This window comes from Notolepis coatsorum (assembly GCF_963971535.1).
Source record: "Notolepis coatsorum genome assembly, chromosome: 3".
In the NCBI taxonomy this organism is placed as follows: domain Eukaryota; kingdom Metazoa; phylum Chordata; class Actinopteri; order Aulopiformes; family Paralepididae; genus Notolepis; species Notolepis coatsorum.
In genome coordinates this window covers 27,507,240-27,531,573 of record NC_140167.1, presented here as the reverse complement: position 1 = coordinate 27,531,573, position 24,334 = coordinate 27,507,240, and the positions used below count along the sequence as shown (strand labels likewise).

General features: G+C 42.5%; 2 protein-coding genes across 3 annotated transcripts in view; both read left to right on the top strand.

The window, feature by feature from the left end:
* LOC311225403 (connector enhancer of kinase suppressor of ras 3-like) overlaps window positions 1-10,883 on the top strand; it is a 77,081-nt gene extending 66,198 nt beyond the window's left edge. For both annotated transcript variants that reach the window (XM_084310674.1, XM_084310673.1), the window contains 9 exons: window positions 619-658; window positions 3,115-3,284; window positions 4,695-4,768; window positions 5,695-5,766; window positions 6,217-6,281; window positions 6,427-6,551; window positions 7,613-8,006; window positions 9,836-10,026; window positions 10,481-10,883. In XM_084310674.1, coding sequence (XP_084166800.1) covers window positions 619-658; window positions 3,115-3,284; window positions 4,695-4,768; window positions 5,695-5,766; window positions 6,217-6,281; window positions 6,427-6,551; window positions 7,613-8,006; window positions 9,836-10,026; window positions 10,481-10,681 — 1,332 coding nt within the window. In that variant the 3' untranslated portion in view covers window positions 10,682-10,883. The remainder of the gene's footprint in view (window positions 1-618; window positions 659-3,114; window positions 3,285-4,694; window positions 4,769-5,694; window positions 5,767-6,216; window positions 6,282-6,426; window positions 6,552-7,612; window positions 8,007-9,835; window positions 10,027-10,480) is intronic.
* Window positions 10,884-13,851: 2,968 nt separating this feature from the next.
* scaf8 (SR-related CTD-associated factor 8) overlaps window positions 13,852-24,334 on the top strand; it is a 111,272-nt gene continuing 100,789 nt past the window's right edge. Inside the window, exons 1-2 of the mRNA XM_084311577.1 lie at window positions 13,852-13,983; window positions 19,561-19,644. Coding sequence (XP_084167703.1) covers window positions 13,954-13,983; window positions 19,561-19,644 — 114 coding nt within the window. The 5' untranslated portion in view covers window positions 13,852-13,953. The remainder of the gene's footprint in view (window positions 13,984-19,560; window positions 19,645-24,334) is intronic.

The following is a 24,334-nucleotide window of genomic DNA, read 5'->3' as shown; positions in this document are numbered from 1 at the left end:
ACGTTTTCATCAGTTAAGTTAGGTGAAGGGGAGAGCACGCGTGCGTGTGTGTGGAGGATGTTGGACAGAGGGGTATTGCATGAGAGAGAGAGACAGAAAGAGAGAGAGAGAGAGAGAGAGAGAGAGAGAGAGAGAGAGCGAATGCATGTGACACTTGGGGTGAGAAACAGGATGTTGTGTGTGAGACTTCTGTTGTCTTCTTCTCATGCTCTGCGGCGCCGACTCTTTCGCTCTGTGTTGTCAATTCTTTTTTATTTTTTTTATTATGTTTTTGTTTTAAATCTTTTTATTTTTCATGAGGTTTCACATTCAATCGACAGATCTACAGAATGTTCAGTGTCACACTCATGAACAATTTTCACTGTGCTTATTATGTTTTTGGTAGATTTTTTTTAAATGAATTTGTACTACCGGGCAGTCCGGTAGAGAGAGAGAGAGAGAGAGGGGGGGAACGGGAGACAGAGCGGGGGGAAGACATTCGGCAAAGGACGGCGGGTCCGGGAATCGAACCCGGGTCGGCCGCTTCGCAACGCAGCGCGTTACATGGGTCGCCACTTGGGTGCCCTGTGCTGTCAATTCTACACTCTCTGATTCGTCTCTCCTCTCCGGCCCTCGCAGGTTTCCCTAAGACACAAGTCCAGGAAGAAGACTCGAGGAGGTAAGCTGCTGCGCCTCTGCCGTGCCATTCCCTGTCTTTGTCTGTGCCCTCCACTGTCTCTGTCTGTATCCTCCACTGTCTGTCTGTGCCCTCCACTGTCTCTGTCTGTGCCCTCCACTGTCTCTGTCTGTGCCCTCCACTGTCTCTGTCTGTGCCCTCCACTGTCTCTGTCTGTATCCTCCACTGTCTGTCTGTGCCCTCCACTGTCTCTGTCTGTATCCTCCACTGTCTGTCTGTGCCCTCCACTGTCTCTGTCTGTATCCTCCACTGTCTCTGTCTGTGTCCTCCACTGTCTGTCTGTGCCCTCCACTGTCTCTGTCCTCCACTGTCTCTGTCTCTGTCCTCCACTGTCTGTCTGTGCCCTCCACTGTCTCTGTCCTCCACTGTCTCTGTCTCTGTCCTCCACTGTCTGTCTGTGCCCTCCACTGTCTCTGTCCTCCACTGTCTCTGTATCTGTCCTCCACTGTCTCTGTCTGTGCCCTCCACTGTCTCTGTCTGTATCCTCCACTGTCTCTGTCTGTGCCCTCCACTGTCTGTCTGTGCCCTCCACTGTCTCTGTCTGTGCCCTCCACTGTCTCTGTCTCTGTCCTCCACTGTCTCTGTCTGTGTCCTCCACTGTCTCTGTCTGTGCCCTCCACTGTCTGTCTGTGCCCTCCACTGTCTCTGTCTGTGCCCTCCACTGTCTCTGTCTCTGTCCTCCACTGTCTCTGTCTGTATCCTCCACTGTCTCTGTCTGTGCCCTCCACTGTCTCTGTCTTCCACTGTCTCTGTCTGTGCCCTCCACTGTCTCTGTCTGTGTCCTCCATTGTCTCTCTGTGCCCTCCACTGTCTCTGTCTGTGCCCTCCACTGTCTCTGTGCCCTCCACTGTCTGTGTCCTCCACTGTCTCTGTATGTGCCCTCCACTGTCTCTGTCTGTGCCCTCCACTGTCTCTGTCTGTGCCCTCCACTGTCTCTGTGCCCTCCACTGTCTCTGTCTGTGCCCTCCACTGTCTCTGTGCCCTCCACTGTCTCTGTCCTCCACTGTCTCTGTCTGTGCCCTCCACTGTCTCTGTGCCCTCCACTGTCTCTGTCCTCCACTGTCTGTCTGTGCCCTCCACTGTCTCTGTCCTCCACTGTCTCTGTCTGTGCCCTCCACTGTAATCTGGACCCACCGTGGGGCGTGTGTGAAATGGCAATTAGGGTGTATAAAGGGCTTTTGGCGGAGATGCCTTGGACAATGCTCAGTTAGTTTTGGTTAGATTGCGGTATCTTTTTAGCTCTCCGTTTATTGGCATGGTTGTGTGTTTGCATGCTTAACTAAATAGTGTTCAACTATTATACTGTATATAATATATATAATATGATATACATACTTTAGTGTAGGATCACGCTGCGATTGCATTATTTTATCTTGCTGAGGAATTATAATATGTTTGCCTGGTGATACATTTCTGAAGCAGGTAGGTTGAACTTAGGGGCAAGACTCCGCAGCATGTAGGTTTATCCACATCAGTGGGTGTCTAGCTCTGATCACTCGTCACAGTTTCTTCCAGGGGGGGGGGCGTGTAGTAGCTTTAGATTAATTTAATTTGTATAACGATGGCACAGATGGCATGCTGCTGACGGCATCTGACTCGGATGACTAGTCTTCTTTTTTACAGAGATCCTAGATGGATGCGTTGTGCCACGTTTCCAATGTAACTTAAATTTTACACGATAGATCCTTTACGTACCTTCAAACTTGATTCTCTTGTGTGCCGTTCATTCACACATGCCAAAACCCGTCCAATTTTCCGCGGTCGACTAAAAACACACTTCTTCGATCACTATCTGAAATGAAGAAAAAAACTAAAACGATTACCCTTCGTACTGTCTTTTACTATCATGCACTTACTTATACTAATTAATCTTCTTTGCCTATTTTATTACCTACTATGCGAATCTGTCTATACTACTGTGCACTCAAGACTGTAGCATCCAAGTTCAACACTGTTTGACGAACAATGTTACTTAGCTGCCAGAGTTGTACCCCTCCTGCTGACTTGTTGTACAGAACTTGGTAGTTCATTATAGCGACAGAAGTCACACAGACGGGTGAAAGTAGTGTTGTCACGATACCAACATTTTGACATTGATACCGATACCAGCCTAAGTATCACGATACCGGTTCTAAAATGTTACTATGGCAAAAATCTAAAATATCAGGAAAATTTATGGAATATAATATCAGGTGACAGAACATGGTAAATTGTTTGTAAACTACGCAAAGCGTGCGCTCTCACACACGCACGCACGCTATTCTAAAAGTATCCATACTATTACTAATTAAAAAAATTATTGGACCGTTTTTAACAGAATGGGTATCGCAATACTTCGGTGTATCGTACAATCCTACTTGTAAGTCACTTTGGATAAAAGCGTCAGCTAAATGACTAAATGTAATGCATGTTGTGTGTGTGTGTGTGTGTGTGTCCAGGTAATGTGACAATGAGTAGAAGGAGAATCTCGGTCAAAGAGTTGGGCGAGCCGGACCAACACGGCTGGCTGTACAGGAAGAAGGAGGGGACGGGTTTCCTGGGCATCAAATGGAAGAAGTACTGGTTCGTCCTCAAGAAGACGTCTCTGTATTGGTACACCAACCCGCTGGTGAGTCTCCGTAACGTCACTTCATTCCACTCCATTTCAAGGTCTCTGGGACTTCATTGGAAAGTGGTTGGTGCTCGGGAGCATGGCACTAAAACACTGCCAGGGTTAGGGGTTCGATTCCCACTATGCGGTCGACCCCATGTATTTTGTTGTCCCTAGTGCCAGAAAAGCGTCCTATAGAAAGGTCACTTCGTTCGTTCAATTCAGATTGATCTCATTTTGGTCCGGTCTGATCCCATTCCATTCTGGTTCATTTCAGTACAATCGGGTCAGTTTATCCCAGTTTAAACCTCAGGAAATCCCCCAAGATTCTAAATCAGAAAAAAAAAAAAAAAACAGGGAAGGATAGAAAATTAATAGGGGCTTTTGGGTCAACATAAAACAAATATATTCATTCAAATTCATAATAATAATGCATATGATTCATATTCATATTTATTCTGTTAAATTGGGATTATGGACGGATGCAAACAATGGTCCTGAGAATAGATGACAAAATGGAATTGTATGGTTTGGAATTGTATGGTTTATTCAATAATAAACTTTTTTTTATTGTAAATCATCTTGTAAAAAAATCTCACTTTTAATATGAGAAAAGAAGGCTTTTTACCAAATGTATCCACAAACACTGAAAAATGCCAATCGGTTAATAGTAGAATATATAATAGAACTCTTTGGTTCACAAGGGCCAAAAAATCCCCTATTGGGAAAAAGTAAGTAACCAACATGAATGAAATGTTTGCTTGGCACATTCAGTGTTGCTACTGAATTACAGATGCATGCTAGGCATAGGGTGGGTGGGTGGGTGGTGGGGTTTGAAGTCTCGTCGATGAGTCACGCTCATCACAACCACAGGCTGTCTGCCTGCGGATCGCTCATTCCTGCGTCTCTGTGTCGCTAATGGCCTGTCAGTTTCAGGTACTGTTGAAACGGACAGCCATGACCTACTGGCATGATGACATTACTGAGATAACCCACATCTGCCGCATGTTGACGTCTCAAAGGCAGTAGCAATTTCAAAGAAATGGTCTAGAGACCTATTGCAATCCTTTGAGTTTTTGTTGTTGTTGTTGTTAACAGGTATTATGATACAATTTGGTTGACGTTTGATTTGGGCAAAGATTTGACGCACCCTATAAAATCTTGCATTACGACCCCAGTTTGATTAGATTGATTTGATAACACTTTAAACGTGTTGTAGGTATATAAATATTGTTGTAATTTAATATGCAATTAAAACTACAACACCACAGTATGAGTTCACAGCACTGTCATTTTAAATTGGTTGAATAGGCAGACAACACTTTTGATACATTTTACACATTGCTGCTGTTGGGAGTTCCAACTCACATCAATGTGTTGGTGTTGTTGTTGTTTTCCAACCTTATTTTTGTCCAATTGGTGTTTCAGGCAGAGAAGGCTGAAGGGTACATCAACCTCACCGATTTCATGATTGACAGAGCCTTGGAGTGCAAGAAAAAACAGTAAGCCCATTGTCCCGCCCCCAAATCTGTCACTTTCCACTCTCCAGCAAAAATCAATAGGCGCTTTATTTCATAATAACTGACCGCTTGCTTGAATTACAAACGGTAGGCTGCTATTTTCAGAGAGAGAGAGAGAGAGAGATAGAGAGAGAGAGATAGAGACTCACGCCACAGGAAGTATAGAAGTTTGTGTATGAAGTAAGCAATGACTTCCTGAGTACATGGCCTTTTACGACAGTTCTCGGCACTGCGGAATGGTAAGCTACTGTAAACACAAAGTGAAAATGAATTTGTAGTACACTGTACAGTAATATGACGTAGAATATGGAAAGAAAAAATGTATGTGGTTTAACGGACATTTGACTGATTCCTTCAAGGGCTGCTGATTTATGATTTTACTAGGATCCCTATTAGCTCATGCAAAACATCAGCTACTCTTCCTGGGGTCCACACATAACATATGACAACAGATAAGACATTTACAGACAAGCAACCAAGTGACAAATCAGAAAGTGACGATATACTTTCTCAAACATATTACTATACATACCGCATTCCTAATCATATGGAATCCATAGTACAATATACATTACATAACAGTATATATTAATTTAATATGCACTCCATTCACAAGCAGTGAGAAACCATATACAGTACATACTATACATATACTGTAAACTCTTACCTATTATAGACTACTAATATTCCTGTCACTAAAAATAAAATGAAAATAAAAGTAACTGTGTGTGTATGTATATGTCTAAATGTACAGAATGTGTTTACAGGCGTAGGGCTGTTAGATGTTGTTTCAGTTGTCTTTTAAAGCTTGCTTTAGTTGACAAACCTCAAGCTGTATGAACCCTACTGTATGCTCGAACACCACCGCCCCAGGCTAATCCTCACCCCGTTCTCTCTCCCCCATGCAGCGCTATCAAAGCCTGTCACCCGCAAGTCATGATGTTTTACTTCGCCGCCGAGAGCAACAGGGATATGAACATGTAAGTCACATGATGCGACCCAGGCGGTCCTCAGGACCAGAGTGAATAGTTCAGCGGTGACAAAAAGCACCAACATCGCTCTCCTCTATCGCTATCTCGAGATCGACGCAAGCAGTGTGAAGAGAGTGTGAAAAAGTGGTGACTTTCACCTGTCTGTGACTTCTGTCGCTATAATGAAGTGGTTCTCAAACCTTTTTGGTGTCGAGGACCTCTCTGTTACACGTCAGGCCAGCGGACGCTGAAACCTATGAGCAGAATAGTGGTTGTTACATTTAAACTGGGGAACCCCGTCAAGGACCCCTGGGGGACGCCACGTTGAGAACCACTGCAGTATAATATGTATAGATGTATAGTTTTCTCAAGTCAGTACAAGCTATTGCATCTTTGTCTTATATCATCAGCAATGTGTTAATACAGCCAGAGTTAATCTATATTCTGTTTTTGTTTTAGTTGGCTGAATAAACTTGGACTGGCTTCCATCCAGTATGAGCCGACAGAGAACAGCACTGTGGCTGGTAAGCACTCATGATGATCAGGAACTATGTATTTTTAGCTGTGCTCACTTGCGGTGAATACTCAGAAACTTGCTTGATTATTCCTTAGAATCTGAGGTTGTTTGTTCCCTAGGGATTCTGACTGTCTGTGTGTGTGTGTGTCTAGAGTGTTACAGTGAAGCCAGTGACCATGAAGAGGCTGAGACCACAGATTTGCCTCCTCCCCCATACTCTGAACAGGGTATCCAGGATGCTGCGGACATGAGGGATCCTCCTGACGGTGGGCATCAGGTCAGTCATTAGGAGACGTGTTGGTACCAAGGGCACCACCTAACCCTATTGGGCAATGCTAGAGCAACAGTGACACTATTCAGAGGGCTGCCATGGGACTTAATGGAAAACGCAGCCATTACTGGAATCTTTTTTTTTGTCCGTCTCCACAGTAGTGAAGGGTGATTTTATCTCTGGCAATTTTAGTTCCATCCATTGCCTTGACAGAATTCTTTTTTAATAAAATTGCGCTACCTAATAGCTTCCAAAATGCACTTCAGTTAGCACCTGTCTACGTTGTGTATCATTGTGACAATCATAACGTTCATCTTGTCTCAAAGCTGTACTATATATCTTTTGCTGCAAACGAGGAGGATGAGAGAAAAAGAAGATTCTTCAAGCAAGATCACTTTGTGGGCTGCTAGGGCGGCTACGTGGCGCAGTGGGCAAGGCGCTCGCAACGAATGCTGGAGACTAGGCTCGAACAGGATGCCTCCTGTTCGAGCCCCGCTCTCCACATTGCTTTCAGTTTAGCTGGTCGTCCACAGTAATACACATTGGCCGTATTACGGGGAGGGAAACTGAAGGGTGGGGATCGGGCGTTGTGGACAGCGACTCCTACAGGGTCGGTTGGTGCGCCTGCGCAGTAGAATCAAGAAGCGACGGGGGCGGGGCCCCTCCAAAGCCCAGACCCCCGACGCTGAAAGATCGAGCCGCGCAGGTAAAAAGATGCGACGGCTGTTACCTCGAGTATCGGAGGGGACTCGTGCTATGTATGACTTAGTCCACATTGCAGCTGGCTTGTGGGAGGCAAGAAACAACGTTTGAGACAGGGGAGGGTTGAATTGGACGATATGAAAATTGGGATGGGAGAAAAATGGGAGAAAAAGTGGATCAAAAAAAAAAACTTTGTGGGCTGCTCTAGTTATGAGACTGTAGCCTTATATTTCCTGTTCACACACAAGATCTCGCTCCACTGGCCGTGCCCGACCAGAAGGGCTTGTATTGACGATTCCACTTCTGCTTGCCTTTCCTCCGACGGCTCTCCGCTTGTTTTGACCGCATGTGTTTGTTTCTCCCAGGGCGCCCTTCCTCCGCCTTACTCCACCCTGCTCCCCAGTGAAGCCAACGGCTCCCTCCCATCGCCCGTCAGCACCATGACATCACAGGGCTCCGCCTCCTCGCTGGCCAAGCACCGGCAGTCCTGGTTGGACCTGGTCTCGCAGGCCTCTCCCGCTGCTGGGGAGACGACCGTGGTGTGCTCAGTGCAGGTGCACACGCATCATCAACCACCGCAAGAAGAGGAGGAGGAGGAGGTAGAAGTAGAAGAGGAGACCCTCCTAGAGGAGACTCTCCTACAGGAGCCCTCAGGAGACCCTCAGGTGCCCCAAGACTCCCAGGAGACCGGAGCGAGGGAAGAACACCCCACTGCTGAGGGCCAAACACAGGGGTCTGCTCCAGGTGCAGCTGATGAAGGTGAGGCTGCTCAGCATTGGTGTAGTTTCTACTACTATGAATGGTGCAGGGTTGAGTGAATCATGTGGATTTTTTTTTGATAACCTGATTGTTTAATTTTGTTTGAATCTATCTCTTTTTAGTGCATTTGTACAGTGAACGTGCAACGTCATTTGGTGCTGATAGATATACATAACGCAACAAATGTTCCCACTGCAGACTGATACACATGGTACACAGGAACTAACATTGACGTCCAAGTTCAGTACAAGACATACACTTAGACAAGCATAAACACATCTTTACTTTCAATGTCAGTATAATATGAGTCAAATATGGCTAGTTGACTATGGCTTCTGGTCATAGATTACATTTTCTCTGACATCAAGGAAATTGCTGAACCTTTTTTTCCCCACTTCCCTCCACAATTTCCACCTGTATTAAGCAAAGAGTTCTGGTATAAAGACATGTGTAGAGAGCACGCTTCCCGTTTCTGTGTTCTTGTGTAACGCCATCTTGCGTCTGTATTAGCCAACACATCCAGCCTGATGGTAAAATAGCAGCACTTGAAGGAAAGTCTGCTGGCCTCTGCCTAGCGCCTACGCATCCTGGCTCAGAGCTTGTCAGGCTTTACGTAAGACGGACCAAAATACCAGAAGATCCTGTTTTTTCCCCCCGACTTGTTTCTTAGGTTGTGTCATAATGAACTCGCACTCTGCCCTCTTTTATTTCGATCCTTTTATGTTGCTTTGCCAGACCCTTGTCTGTTTGATGGCCACGCCTGGCTCATGTATGTCACACACAAGGCACTTTGTTGGTCTGAGGAAAGCAACCGTTGTGATTGGAGGATCAAGAAAAGAGGGCAGAGTTTCAGATGGGTCAATTGTCCTACTGTTGGAATTTGTCATGGAGGTATTTGGTGGAGAGATGTACTGTGTAGGCGACACTGATCTTGGATCAGCCCCAACTCAAAAATATGTTAAAAAACGTCATGTTCGGGCACCCTCGTGGCGCACCGCATAGTGCCTCGCACACCTACGCGGCCGTCCCGGGTTCGCCTCTTACTCCCGGGGGATCATTTGTCGCATGTCCTCCCCACTTTTTTTCTCGTTCTCCCTCTCTGTCGGTCTTGTATGGCCATAAAGTGGAAGCTGTAAAAACACTCAAATAAATCTTAGATTTGTTTTAAAAAACGTCATTTTCCGCCTTTGCTAAAGATGCTGTACGTTTTAAATAGCTCTACATTCCAAGAGCCATCACTGATATAGTGTGTTTGGTCAGTAACATGGGTTTTACTTTTTTTTTTAACACTTATTTCAGTTAATCTTATGAAGCCAAATTAGCTTACTGCACTTGCATATTATTTTACTAGTTTCAACTCAAGCACATATTTGCTTTAAACTTGTTTTTAGTTCTCTCTCCTGATTGAATAAAGTGGGAACTTTCAGAAGATTAAATGTTCTGTTTACTGCAGAGCAGGAGGGACTGGGAGACCCATGTTACTGACCAAACACTCGATATCAATGATGGCTGTCGGGAGTGTAGAGCTATTATTTTAACATGTAGGCCACTTATTTGAACAAACAGAAAAATACCACTTAACCACTTTTAACTCTATTGACTCTAAAATGCTCTTTAATCTTTTTTATGCTCTTTCCTTTGTATACATTTTATGTGAAGCACTATGAATTGCCTGTGTATGAAATGTGCTATATAAATAAAATGAGCCTTGCCTTTTGGTTTTGTGGAACCAATACAGTGTGTCAGTACAGTCTCGGAACAGCTTGAGTAGCACGGGTATAGCACGTCTGGTGAAGTTACAATTATAACCGTGTCTTCTTTTCTCATAGGAGACCAAGACAGCAGCTCAGATGAGATGGAGAAGCTCTACATCCGGCTGAAGCAGGCCAGCCTCTCGCCGATAGGGGACCGTAAGCCATCCACCAAGAGGGACTTCAGGGCCTCCTTTATAAAACGCTGTAAAAACCAGACCGTCAACAACAAGCTGCACCTCATCAGGGCCCTCAATAGCACGCTAAAGGTAGAAGATCTGCTTCGTAAATTCTTATGTGTGTATATTTTTCCATCACTAAATGTTTGGTCCATATATAATCCGTCATCAAAGTAGAGGTAACAAAAACCCAATTAGTTCTGGGAGATGTTTGTTTGTTTTTGAGTTGTTGCACTTTGTGGTTACCTTCATGTCGGCCTTTTACGTATTTATAGCAGGCAATTTTAGAACGAGTGCAAAGGTAGAATTAGTTCACATTCTTGTGCCAACAACATAGCAAGAAGGCAAAATGAGGAATGCTGAGGGTATATCAACAATGCCCAAGACTCCTGAGAATAAGTAGCTAAAAATAAAAAGTAGCCTACAATGAATATATAACCTACTAAGGACAGAGTGGGGGGGGGGACAAGAAAGGTTTTATTTATTTTCTCACACTCATCTCTTCTCTCTGGTCTCCTTCTCTCTCTGGTCTCCTTTGGTCCAGTCTAAAGAGACAGACCTGCAGGCCATAGAGCAGGTACTGTCAGACCCGGGGCTCAACTCTGACCGATTCAAACAGTGGAAGGACGCCAACTCACCCCTGCTACAGGAGATCTGTCTCAGAAATGGCCAGCAGGGGGCAGCAGAGCAGGAGACGACAGCAGCCGCAGCCATCGCTGCTCCAGTGGTAGAGACTAGTTTATAAAGACTCCACAGGACTGTGTTCTGGATATACTGTGAATTGTAAGCCTGGACTAAGGACTTCACATGCATGTATGTGGCACACACACACACACACACACACACACACACACACACACACACACACACACACACACACACACACACACACACACACACACACACACACACACACACACACACACACACACACACACACACACACACACACACACACACACACACACACACACACACACACACACACACACACACACACACACACACACACACACACACACACACACACACACACACACACACACACACACACACACACACACACACACACACACACACACACACACACACACACACACACACACACACACACACACACACACACACACACACACACACACACACACACACACACACACACACACACACACACACACACACACACACACACACACACACACACACACACACACACACACACACACACACACACACACACACACACACACACACACACACACACACACACACACACACACACACACACACACACACACACACACACACACACACACACACACACACACACACACACACACACACACACACACACACACACACACACACACACACACACACACACACACACACACACACACACACACACACACACACACACACACACACACACACACACACACACACACACACACACACACACACACACACACACACAAAACACTGTTCATACATCAGACATTCAATGGACATTAAGTGCTACCCAACAAGTGGATGGATCCATGAAGACATTTGCACAATGCAAACACATTTCTCTGCCCGGAAACACTCAATTTAAAAAAAGATTATGTTTAACGTGTCATTTAATAAGTAGTGAACATGTTTTTTTTTTTAACTTATATTGGTGCCATGCACTATTACTGCCTGTTCAGCTGTGCTTTCAGAAAATGTGTGAAAGCATCATTGGTGTGTGACATTTTTGCCTAGAAATTGTTTGTAAATATTCATGTTGTGATATTTCTCATTCGGAATTTCCAGACTGAATGCCAGAGCCATACTACAATAAATGTTTCGTTCATAGTTTTGTTTTTTATACAAATGGTTTCTCCGTCATTAAGTGGAAGATGATGCGTGTGTCGTATAGTGGTTCTCAAAGTAAAGTATGGCTCTGAAGGAGTAAAATGATAAATATTTTTATGGAATTATGTCACCTACCGTATTTAAAAAAATAAAATAAAAAAACATATTTCCAGAAGGGGGCCCCCCGAGGAGTCTTAAGCACGACAGCCTATAATGAACACTGTATTTGGGGTATTTATAAAATTTTGTTTTAATTTGATATCCTTCAACAAAGCTGAGAAAAAGGATTATATTACTAATTACAGTATTGAACTTCTAGCACCAGGAGGGTGTGGCAGTGGCAGGCAGCATGTCCCTGCCCTTTCCGTGAGGTGCCAGACCCTCTACCCCAAAACAGGATGATGAGGGATGTGATGGCTACTACCCACACAAGAGACAATGCCACCTCTGCTGCTCAGAGTAGTGAAGGGCCCTTCAAACAGTTGACCATGTCTTCTTGAAAACGGATGATGTTGAAGGGGGTTATCCACCTTGGTGGATGATGGTGGGCTGATCAGAAGTCGGGTCAAGCAAGTTATGAGGGAAGCCCAGAACTAGACACAAAGACGTGTAGTTATTTTTCTTGTTTGACGGATTTACACCTTGTTATTTGTGACATTTCTTTTGTAGTATAGGCCAACTGTTCACTGTAAATAAATGTACATAGAGGTAAAAGTGTGAGTTCTATTGTCATTTATGTTTCTACGTGTCAAGTCAATGTGCCTGTACGTTGGTTAATAAAGTAATACAACAATGAGATGAGTCCTGTTTAATGATTTTGTCTCATATCTTTATTGTTTTATTATAATCAAATGGACTCGATTTGGTTGTTCTCAGACTAGCGTTACGTCAAATTATTAAATTAGCTAAATGTACTGTGCTTTTTATGACTTGCAGTACCTTTTTTTTCTTTTTACAGAAGCTTCTTCCCCCAGGCCATCAGAACATTCAACACTGAACTCTCCACACACAAGTACATATGAGCACACACATACACGTACACAACACACATGCTGCATTCGCTCACACACAAACGGTCACTTTAAACTAAATGGAAAGGACACTAAAGGAACGAGGAAAATAAAGGTCACTTTAAGGAAAGGACTGATGTGGTTCTTGTATAGTATAGTTTAGAAATAGCAAGTATAGCATAAGGATATAGAGTAAAAACTGTATATTGTATAGTAGTGTACAGTACATAGGACCCAGTGCCTTAATCCGTAGCCATCCATACACGAGACCCTCTTCTTGGGACCAAGTAAGGTTTTGTCGATATTCCAATGTACAGTTTTGCTTGTACAGTTTCCCCCACCCTGTCTACCAACCCACCAAATCACCTCCAATGTACAGTTCCCCCACCCCACCTAGCCAACCTCCTCCAATGTACAGTTTCTACGTCAAATGTATATACTCTCTTTTTTAGACTCTTTTTGTATCACAAACGGTACTGTATTTGTAAATCTGGTATGTCATAAATGTATAGATGTAGCAGTACTGTCTATCTGTATGTCGTGTATGTCATATATGTTATGATGAATTGAAAATGGGGGACCCTGATGTAAACAAGACGAAAGTCTTTCGGTCTGCATCACCTTAACAATTGTGTGTATTGAGCTGTACTGTATTGTTTGTACCCATTCTGAAATCTGTTAATAAAAGTTTTCAATCAATCAATAGCTAACATTGTATATTGCATATCTCAGGACTTTAGCATGTCTATTTTATCATGCCTATTTTATGTCTATTTGATTACCTGTTTATTATGTCTATTTTATTATTTAGTATTATTGCACAATCAAAGCGGGCATGGCCACCCGCATTTCACTGTATGCCCTGCCTGCCTGGTATCATAATTATGTGACAAATAAACCTCTTGAATCTTGAGAAGTAGGAAATTGCAGCGCCCTTGGTATCGCCACTGGGGGGCGCTGGTCTCTACTACCTTCGTCTCGCCACCGGGGGGCGCTGGTCTCTGGTTTCAGTGGGTTGTGCGCGCGGCGCCATATTGGCAGCAGAGTCGTCTCTCCACCATCTCACTGCACCTCGAGCAGCATGCATGTCGTCTCAGCCGGTCCTTGAGGAGAACACAACAATATAAACATTTCAACCAACTGCGAGCCCAAATACAGCAGCAGCACCATGGAGGCCGTCAAACATTTTAACGGCGAGGTTTGTCTTGAGTTGCTTACATTTGGAATGTAAAAGTGGTAACGTTAAAAACAAGAAGGTTGGAAGGTTGGCCCCGAGCTAACATTAGCATTAGCATTTAGCTAGCAGACAACAAGAAGAGGGCCGTCAACACACAAGGCCGCATTCTCTTTCTCTCACACAACCGGTTTTATGTTCGCCGAACAGGGTGTTTACTGGATGGGTTATGATGTGATTATTAACTTTACAACAATATCGCTTAGCTATATAGATACTAGGTAACGTTAACTTGCTAACTAATGAGCAAACGTTACATTAGCTAGTTAGCACTAACGAACCGAATATCTCAATTCGCGTTGATTCGTCGTCAGCCCGGCTCTCCTGAACTAGAGGCCCAGTTCTGATGATGGCTGCTGACTGCATTATGTGTCTTGTTGCTCTGACTTTATTCCGGCGAACCTCGTCGTTAGTTGAACAATAATATGTAACGTTAGCGGGCTAATGTGTAGCTAACTAACGTTACATGATGCGCTGCGCAAAACCTTTGTAACGTTAGAAGACAAATCGTTGCAATGCATCGAGATCTGGGCGCCATATAGTCGAGATGCACACAACGTTACGGTCACCAGTGGCAACTAACGCTAATAATATTATGCTGTTAGCTATTGTTTATTGTTTGCTACTACTAGTATATAAATGGCCGTACAGTAGCAACACAAACCATCTGTTTTTGCAACACTACAACTCATTTGTAATCTGTTTTGATTGATTGATTGAACATTTTATTAACAGATTGCAGAATGGGTACAGTACAGCTCAATACACACAATTGTTAAGGGGATGCAGACCAGACAAAGACTTTCGTCTTGTTTACATCAGGGTCTCCCATTTTCAATTCAACATAACATTATGACATACAGCTAGACAGTACTGCTACATCTATACATTTATGACATACCAGATTTGCAAATACAGTACTGTTTGTTGACTACTAGACAAGTCTTTTCTCATTTTCTCATCATTATGTTCAGATGGTGGCTGGCTTTGCATTCAAATAAGCCATAACCGTTGTTATTATTATCACCCATCATGGCTAGCCATGAATCAATACAGCCCCAAAAGGGACTTAATACTGATTTATTTATTTGGATGGACAATATCAAAAGTCCCACAGACTGATTTGGCTCACTTTTAGGCAGAGATGGCCACTATTTCCATCACATATATTTAAAATACATTTAATTTCCATTGTGTCATTTTTGCAGCTATTATAAGATCATGCAATTTTAATGGGTTACATCTGATGACAGTATTGTTGTATTTAGAAACTACCAGGATATTAATAATTGCATACAAAGATGGATAATGCAAAATAAATAACAACTTTGTCAAGCCACCGGCATCACTGGGTGCTGCCATTAGCTGCTAACAAGAATGAATATTCCTTCAGAACAAGCAATATTTGTAAGGTCTGACTGACCTCAGAACAGTGGAAGATGTAGGTCAGACTGAAAGGTACAGGATGTGCTGAGGAAGGAATCGCCTACTCCCCATGTCCAGTCCTGGGGTCCACATGACCGTAAGCCGTATAAAGGCTTTTCAATTATATTAAAAACTAGGAATCAAAACCTAGAATGTGTAATTTCTGACTACATTTTTCATGTATTTTTGCTCATCCTTTCTTGTCTCATTGGTGGTGGCGGTTGCTCAGTCATCTCACTGGTGATGGCAGTTGCTCTGTGGCCGCTCGCTTTAACTTGCTGTTGTGCTCCTGCTACCTTATATACTGTTAGTTTATTTTGTAATTTGTGATTGATGGTTTAGTTTTTCCACAACATGAACCTTTGCTGCACAATGCTACACCGACACAAGCTTGCCGGTGAGGTCTCACCCCGTGTACAACTACAAGCACATGCATGCCTGTGGCATCAAATCGGAAACGTGTGTAGATGATCTGTGGCATTACACTGTCTTGATTTCACCGTTCAGGTCTGCTGTATTTGCCTGTATGTGGGGCGCGATGTCACCAGCTAGTATTTGTATCAGCCTAGCAAGAATTCATATTGTGGCCAACCTGGAACATTAATTACAAATGTAACACTACCAGCAACCATAGACGTGGTAGGAAGGAGCCCGGTGGCTATTTTAACCCTTTCTCTGCCACGCTTATATCCATCCTTATACCATCCTCTGCCAGCTCTATTTGTCTATGGAGATGTTCCCCTTCTTTGCAGGGCTATAACTTTTTTAAATTGTATTGCTAAATTGACATTACTATGGCCCATTCAACGTCAAGTATCTATCGTTTAGGATGTAGCAACATTCTACTTTTTCATTCACATATTCATACTAAAATACGGTCTAAAGTATAAATATGTTTTTATCGTTTTCTGCAGAACGTGAGTTATAGCCATAAATACATATATTAGATCATCAAATGTAGTTTGATACCGATTGACGTCAGATTAAAAATTTCAATTGTACAAGGTCCTAAACGTCATGCCTCATCATCTGCTGGTGAGGGGGGGGGGGGTTTATAAGTCCGTGGCCGACGTTAAATCATTTGTAGTATGGGCGATACATAGATCAGAGCAGTTTATATGGATAATAATAATCAAACAAGCTGAAACTCACTGCAGCTTCCTCTGACCGTTGGGTGATCAGCGTGGAGCAGAAAGATCGCTATTATGGGATGTTGATACATGCGATCCATTTCCAGGTTGTATAATACTATATACGTCCAAATCATGTTGTTTATCGATTTATTGGCAACGGATCGCTATCCAGTGTATCAAGCTGGAGTCCGAAATATGGGTGAGCACCACTTCCGGCCGCTCACTTCCGGTTTTGGCGATTCGCCGATCGGCCACCAGATGGCGGTCTTGAACCGTTGGAGAGTTGAGAGGAGATCAACAGCAAGTCTCAAGTCTCCGTGGGTGAAATATGATTGCCATGACAGATTTTTTAAATATTGATCTCAAAGACGCTGTACGACGTCATTGGCAGATTAAGCATGGCGAGCAATGGCGTCTAAAGTCGTCCTTGGCGATTAAAGGGTTAAAGTGACCGCGGAGCAACTACATGGACGCTGCCGTTACCAGCGGGATGAGGAATGCATAGGTGAGCCGTGTCAGGCTGCGTGGCTTTGATGGTGTCCATCCCACTATCAAAGCCTCGTTTTGGGGCTAGTGACTTGATACAAACATGCAAACCTGAAGGATCTCAGTCGTGGCGGAGGACCATTCATTCGGCAATTTTAACTCCTAGTTTCACAACTGCTGAATCTACTGTCTGTCCATTATAAACATACAGACTTTAATGGAGTTGCTTACCGCATAATTATTCCCCCAAGGGTCTGTGTTCTGAAAGTATTCAATATTAGGGGCGACAGTGGCAGTGGAGGTAGAGCAGTCGTTTGGTAACCGGAAGGTTCCCGGTTAGGGCTGGGCGATATAACGATAACCGTAAATATCGCGATATATTTTAATAATCGATATCGAATATCGAAATAAAAAAAAAATCGAAAAATCGTTTTTTTTTTTTTATTTTTTTTTTACCTGCAACAGGGCAGTTTTAAAACCAGAGACAGTGGACAGACTTGTCTTTCTTGCCTGCAACTTAAAGTAATGGCTTTGCTTGTCCAAATGACAATACTGACCAAATTGAGATTTATTTTTCTCTTGTCCATTTATTTTGTTTGCTTTCTAATTTAAAATACAGTTTGAAACCGTCTGTACACAGTAGGCTATGTGTGCGAGCAGAACTAGACTCCAGTCACGAGTCACGGTGCACATGTGCGGTGGTTTGTCCACCAAAAAAGCGCCAAAATATCGAAAATAAACTAGCAGAGCCAGAACTGTTCAACTCCTCTGGAGCCACAGCCAGCAGAGAAGCCGGTTTACTTTAGCTTTTAAACCAGCTGCAGCCTGAGAACTGGAGTGTGAGGGGATGTAACACTAAAGATGGCGGCAATGACAAAGAATTGCTGCAAAATAAACATACATCTGTTGTTGAAAAAAATTGAAAAAATGTTTATTTTTTTTTAATTTTTTTTATACTTATAACAATTCGATAATTATCGATATCGAGAAATAAAATAAAATTATCATATCGTTATCGCGATATGATTTTTTTCCATATCGCCCAGGCCCAGCCCTATTCCCGGTTCAATTCTGGTTCCTGATCCCGATGAGCAGGTTGGCACCTTGCATGGTTGCCTCGGCTGTCGGCGTGTGAATGTGAGGCTGTTGTAAATAACTAAATGCAGTCTAGGGATGCCCCGATCACGTTTTTTTTCCACCGATCGTCGTGAGCCATATCGGCCGATACCGATCCGATACCGATCGTTTTTGATTAAAAAGAAATTAAAAATTATTTTATATATATTTTTTTTTTATATAAAATATATATATTATATAATTAGACTTGTACTTGTATTATCTGCGAGACATCGCCACCACGCAACAAGTCAAAATGCTCGCTATCTGCAAACAGCTCCACTGTCTGTGTGTACTCTAGTAGCCTCCAGCTACCAAAAAGGATTCTCCGGCGCTGCAGCGGGACCCTATTGGTAACATTATGCTTTGGTCATTTAACATTCAGCAAGCCCTCAGCTCGAATACGCATTCAATCGATGTTATAAGACATTGATATCAGGAGCTATCTGTAGCTACTGCTAGTAGCCGGCTAGATGACGTTAAGACAACTATCGTTTTGAACAGTGAATTAACGTCAGCTAACGCGAGCTAACGGAGGTATCAACATGCACTACAAGACTTGCTGGAGCATTTGTTGATATCAGGAGCTATCGGTAGCTAGCCGGCTAAATACCGTTAGACAATGCCTACTAAAAGTGAATAGTTGACTGGGTAATTTTGTTTAAACAGTAACGATAGCTAGGTAGCTAACGTTAGCTCAGGTCGAATGCACTTATCTAGACTCAGCAGAGGAGGCGGACGTGTTTACAAACTCTACACGGGTACGGGCGGGGCTAGGGAGGAGGAGCAGTTTGCAGGTCCTGTGCGTCTGATACAAGCGAGTGAGATATCCACTTGATCAGTTTCCGCGATCGGCGAATATGACTAATTATCGGAATTCCCCGATCGCATATTTATACAAATTATCGGCCGATAACGATCGGTGGCCGATCGATCGGGGCATCCCTAATGCAGTCCATTTACCATTTATTCCAATAAGTTAGGGCTGGCGAGATATGGCATAAAAATATCAAATGCATAAGTAAAGTACCATTATGAAAGTCTGTATGTTTTAGAATGGACATGCATGCAGACATTAGGAGCAGAGATCAAATCTTGATTGCTGAAGGAATGCTCCGCCACCATGACTGATGCTGCAGTTTTGCATGTTCTGATCTCAGTCACCAACCTCTGGCAGGCATTGACACATTCAGGCTTTTCTCAAATGTGTAGTTGCAGTTTTGTTTTTAGATCCTAAAGCAGTGGACTACTCCCTTATTAACGTGAGGGATTGTGAAGACAACACTTGTTCCAATTTAAAGAGTGTTTATTCTCATTGCAGAATTAATGTCAAGAAATTATGACTGAGATGTTTTTTGTATTGTTCCCTTTTATCTTCCAGCTGTACTCGCTGAACGAGTACAAGCCTCCCATCTCAAAGGCCAAGATGACCCAGATCACCAAGTCGGGAATCAAAGCTATGAAAGTAAGTATGTAGAAGTGACAGGACGAGGGAGGCTGAGAGGGAAATAAAAATAACTGGTCTGAAAAGGGAGTCATTCTCCCTTCATTATTTAAAACACTTTCTCTGCTGAATCTTAACACCGGCAAGCATCCATCTATTCAAACCTATCTGTAAATCAAGCAGAATCTAAACATTGAAATTGAAAGTTGGAAAGACAGTTTTGACATGTAGTCTGTTACTATTCACTCCTTATCTCACTTGAAAAGACATTATTCGACTCGTAAATTATGATGAGTTTTCTTTTGTTTGCAGTGATGCAGATATTGATATTCCTTTAGTTACTTCAGTATTGTAGGGATTGGGAATATGATGGGACAAGATATAATATTACACATTTAAGATGAGAAGATATTCCTTAATTGATCCCCTTGGGGAAATTCAGGGATTTAAATCTATAATATGTAACACTTCTGCATTGAAATTTATAAAAACAACAAGAGCTATGTTATATACTTTGTTGAGTTGTGTACTTGCATTATCCCAAATGTTTCCAACAATGTTCAAACCCTGAGATATCTGTAATCTCAATCAAGGCAACGAAGCATTTCATTTGGTAGTCTGTCAATTGTGTCATATCCCCTTTACCCTCGCGTCCTCACGATTCCCAACACGCCTCATAGGGTGTGACAACTGCCATGCCTCCGATATCGCGTTGACAATTGGCTTATTGTCTCTTTAGGGGCGTGATCATATCACGCTTGACTGACTGCTCCCTTTCATTTGACCACAACTATCAAATGGACCCTACTTGGTTAGAAAGCTTGATTAATCCACTAACTAGCAAACTAAGCTAGACCACCCAAATCAGTTTTTTTATTATTAAACTATACCTCCCAGAGTATGGCGCTAATAGTTCTAGCATTTTCCATTCACTTACATGAAACCTTTGAGCTTATTATTCACTACCACAGTAGTCTGCCAGTTATCTTGACTAATCGGCTAACTAGCAGACTAGGGTAGTACATCTGTGTATTTATTGAACTATACCTCTCCGACTAAGAGGCTACGTGTTTTAGCATTTTCCACCCACCTGCATGAAATGGTTAGCATTGCTATGCTACACCTTTGAGCTACCTATTAACTCCATAATTAATACAGATTTGGGTGATGTACCCCAGACTGCCAGTAACTCAATCTAGCTAAAAGTGCAGTGCTTTGTTTATGCAATGAAGACGACAAGTCTTATGATTGCATGCTACCTCACGATGTCATCAAACTCGGTTCTTTGTTATTGTTTTGATTGAAAGACCCAGAGTGGCAGAAATTACATACTGTGCAATAGCAATTGCCCAGTCTACACTTGATGGCATATGTATGATAAACCAAGCCAGCACGATCACTCTTTAAAATACCATAGGTTTAACATGATGACAACCAAGCCAGCCCGATCACTCTTTTAAATACCATAGGTTTAACATGATGAAAACCAAGCCAGCATGATCACTCGTTAAAATACCATAGGTTTAACATGATGAAAACCAAGCCAGCATGATCACTTTAAAATACCATAGGTTTAACATGATGAAAACCAAGCCAGCATGATCACTTTAAAATACCATAGGTTTAACATGATGAAAACCTGGCCAGCATGATCACTCTTTAAAATACCATAGGTTTAACATGATGATAACCAGGCCAGTGTAGTAAAGTCAAATGCCTCTATCTTCCAATCACAACTGTTGCTTTCCTCGGACAAAGGAAAGCAAACATTGACTTTTGAGACCAACATAACCTTATGCAAGTTCATAACTATGAAGGAAAACTGTTTCCTTAAACGAGTGACATTCTTGACGAGGCTTGTTGTCCCTCAGGTAGCATTGGCTCAGAGTGGAGTTGTTAGGCCCATACTTGTGTCTTCGACATGTCTAACATGATTAACTTGTAGTTAGGTTCATAATTAATGCAAGCAGAGAGAAAGATATTATTTTGTAGATGGGTTTCAAGACCAGGTATATTATTGTGATGCATACTACAGCCCGGAGTGTAGAATCTCTCCTCAACATACTTTGACAGTTGATCTGTGTAGTTGGATGGGAAAGTGGAGCATGACACTGCAGGAAGACGGGAAGACGTCTGTTTATATGAAGATCTAAGAGAGTAGAACACAGTCGATACTTTTATTTTCTGCATGCAGAGAGTGAGTCAGATTCACTGACCTTGAATATAATTTAATTGGGACCAAATGTGTGTCAACAAGAGAGACTTAAATATAGCTACCTTTAGAGCTGTCCACAAGCCTGTTTTTGGGATTCGAACATTCGCCAGGGTTTTTCGAACAATCGTTTTTAAGCATTCACAAAATTTGCTCCTAAATAATTTGTGGTTCAGTACTGTCGAGTCTAACATATATAACGTAGCGCATATTACTGCGGTGCGGTTATTAAGAGTAGTGTTGCTTGTCACGGGAGCCGGCGGCTTCAATAACGTTTGGATGATAATCCATTTTGTGAATACATTTGTTGAACAACATCTTGGTTGGCCGACTGCTCCTGCTATCTTAACGTTAGCAAGGGCTGCGCTCTGCATAGCTTAATTAACGTCCATAACATACCTGTGTAACGTTAAGTAACTTGTGTTCTGCTGGGAAAGCATCAGCGTCACTGCATACACATGGTTTAATCCAAACGTCCATTCGAAAATGTTGTATTATGAAGTGTGAGTCACTCAAAACTCGCTCTTTTTTGCATGATTGATTAATTTCCTGATAATGTATGATGGTGACCCCTCCTCATCCCGACTAGACTTGTTATTACCTGTGTTCACAGCTGACTTTCTAATTATTGTAAACACAACATAGTGTGATATTCTGATATATATCACATTCTGATATATATTTTTAGTGTAAAATAATTTAAAAAAATTAAACGAAAATGTAAAAGTTAAAATAAATAAAAAGGTGGAGGTTCGAACCCATTAATTAAGATTCAAATGCCAACATAACATAATGTTTTATATCCCAATAAAAACATGCATACCTCATTAAAATGTATCAAATCCTGGGTTTCAACATTAACTATGGGAAAGAAACTGCTTTCTTAATGCTGCAGTGTACTGATTTCAAAAGCAAAACTTAACATTAGTTACACCGAGCTCTCAATCACCCCAAAGAAATTAAGTCCGAAGGAATTACAAGATCAAATTACATTCATCAAGCCTACTATGTGAAACATGCAGAAGTGCACAGTAATTTACTGGGTACACTAAAACACAACACACTCTTCCTGTACGAAATAACGGTCCTCCCTCGGATGTTGAGCAGACATTTTTGCAAGACCACTGAGTCATGTTCTCCCTTGAAATGGGCTTAACGTGTGTGGCACTACAAGTCTCTTTACCTTTCTATAGATTGCGCTCCTACCTTTCTTAAACAGTGGTACTGCCATACACCGATTACTGATTTCCTGGACCCTGGGCTATAAAAAGCCTCTTGAAGAAGAAGTGCTGATCACCATGACCATCTCATTCAGTCTATTGTGATTTATTACTTCTGCTCAGCATTTCTTCTCTGAGATGCGGCATAGATACTGGCATTTGATTAAACATGTCTTATCTTTAGTTGAAGACCTAATATATATACCTATGCCCAGGACACCAGCCTTCGGTGATCAGTTTCTAGTAATAATTAACGTCCTTGTTCTTCTTTTCTAGTTTATTTCTTTTAATAATCTTGGTGTTGCTGTGCCTTGTGTTGCCTGTGAATAACTCATCTTTCCCCTTCCCTCAGCAGCTCTCCCAGCTCCCCCAAAGCACTGAAAGTGAAGCAGGAGGATGGGGTGGAGAGAGTTACAAAGAGATAAGAGAATCCCTAACCAGCTTAGGTAGGAGTACGGGTTGTTTCACAAGGAAGATGAAGACCAAACTCATTTTTCAGTCTGCTCTCACACACACTGTGGAGGGAGTGGGGGTGGCTGTTGCTGGTGGCACTGTGGGCCACCCCCTGCTGTCCTGTCTCTGGCTCATGTGCCAGTTGATGTTGGCTTTGAGCTATTTTCTAGTTGCTTGAACTCTGGAGGAGATGCCATCTTTTTGTTAGTGTTATAGAAATGTTTTGATTGGCATAGTGTTGTCACGACGATCATTGAAAATGCGTTATTCGGGTGATACTTCGGCATGAAAATGGATTCAATATTGCTAAATGGTCATTACTTTTATCAAAATCTTTCCCCGGGAATGTTGAGTCTGACTTATTGTCAGTGACTTGACACGCGGTACTAAGTCTAATGTTTATATAGTGCGTGTTTGTGCTTCTCTCTGGATCTGCTGCTGCAGGATGAAAGCGGAGGTCCGTTCAAGTCATATTGTTTACAAAAATGTCCTTGAAGGGTTTGCTTGATTTTCTTTTTTCAATTTGCCCAAAAATATTTTGGAGAAGCAATACATCAGACCGGCAAATCTCATTAAACTCGTATTGCCGGTCTGATGTATGCTGTTCATTTATGTTTAATTAAGAAAATGTTAACAATGGTGGCTTTTCACGCTTGTCCGCTTTGCCTTTCATTACACAGATGGTCATTTCTGACCAGTGACATGAAGGCGTTCAGAGCGTTCATTGGTCAATGCCAAAGTAATGTTTGCCATTAGTTAGAATAGAAGCTGCTCTCAGGGAAAAGTTGTACTCTATTGTCTTTGCATTAATTTCAAAGAGACTTTT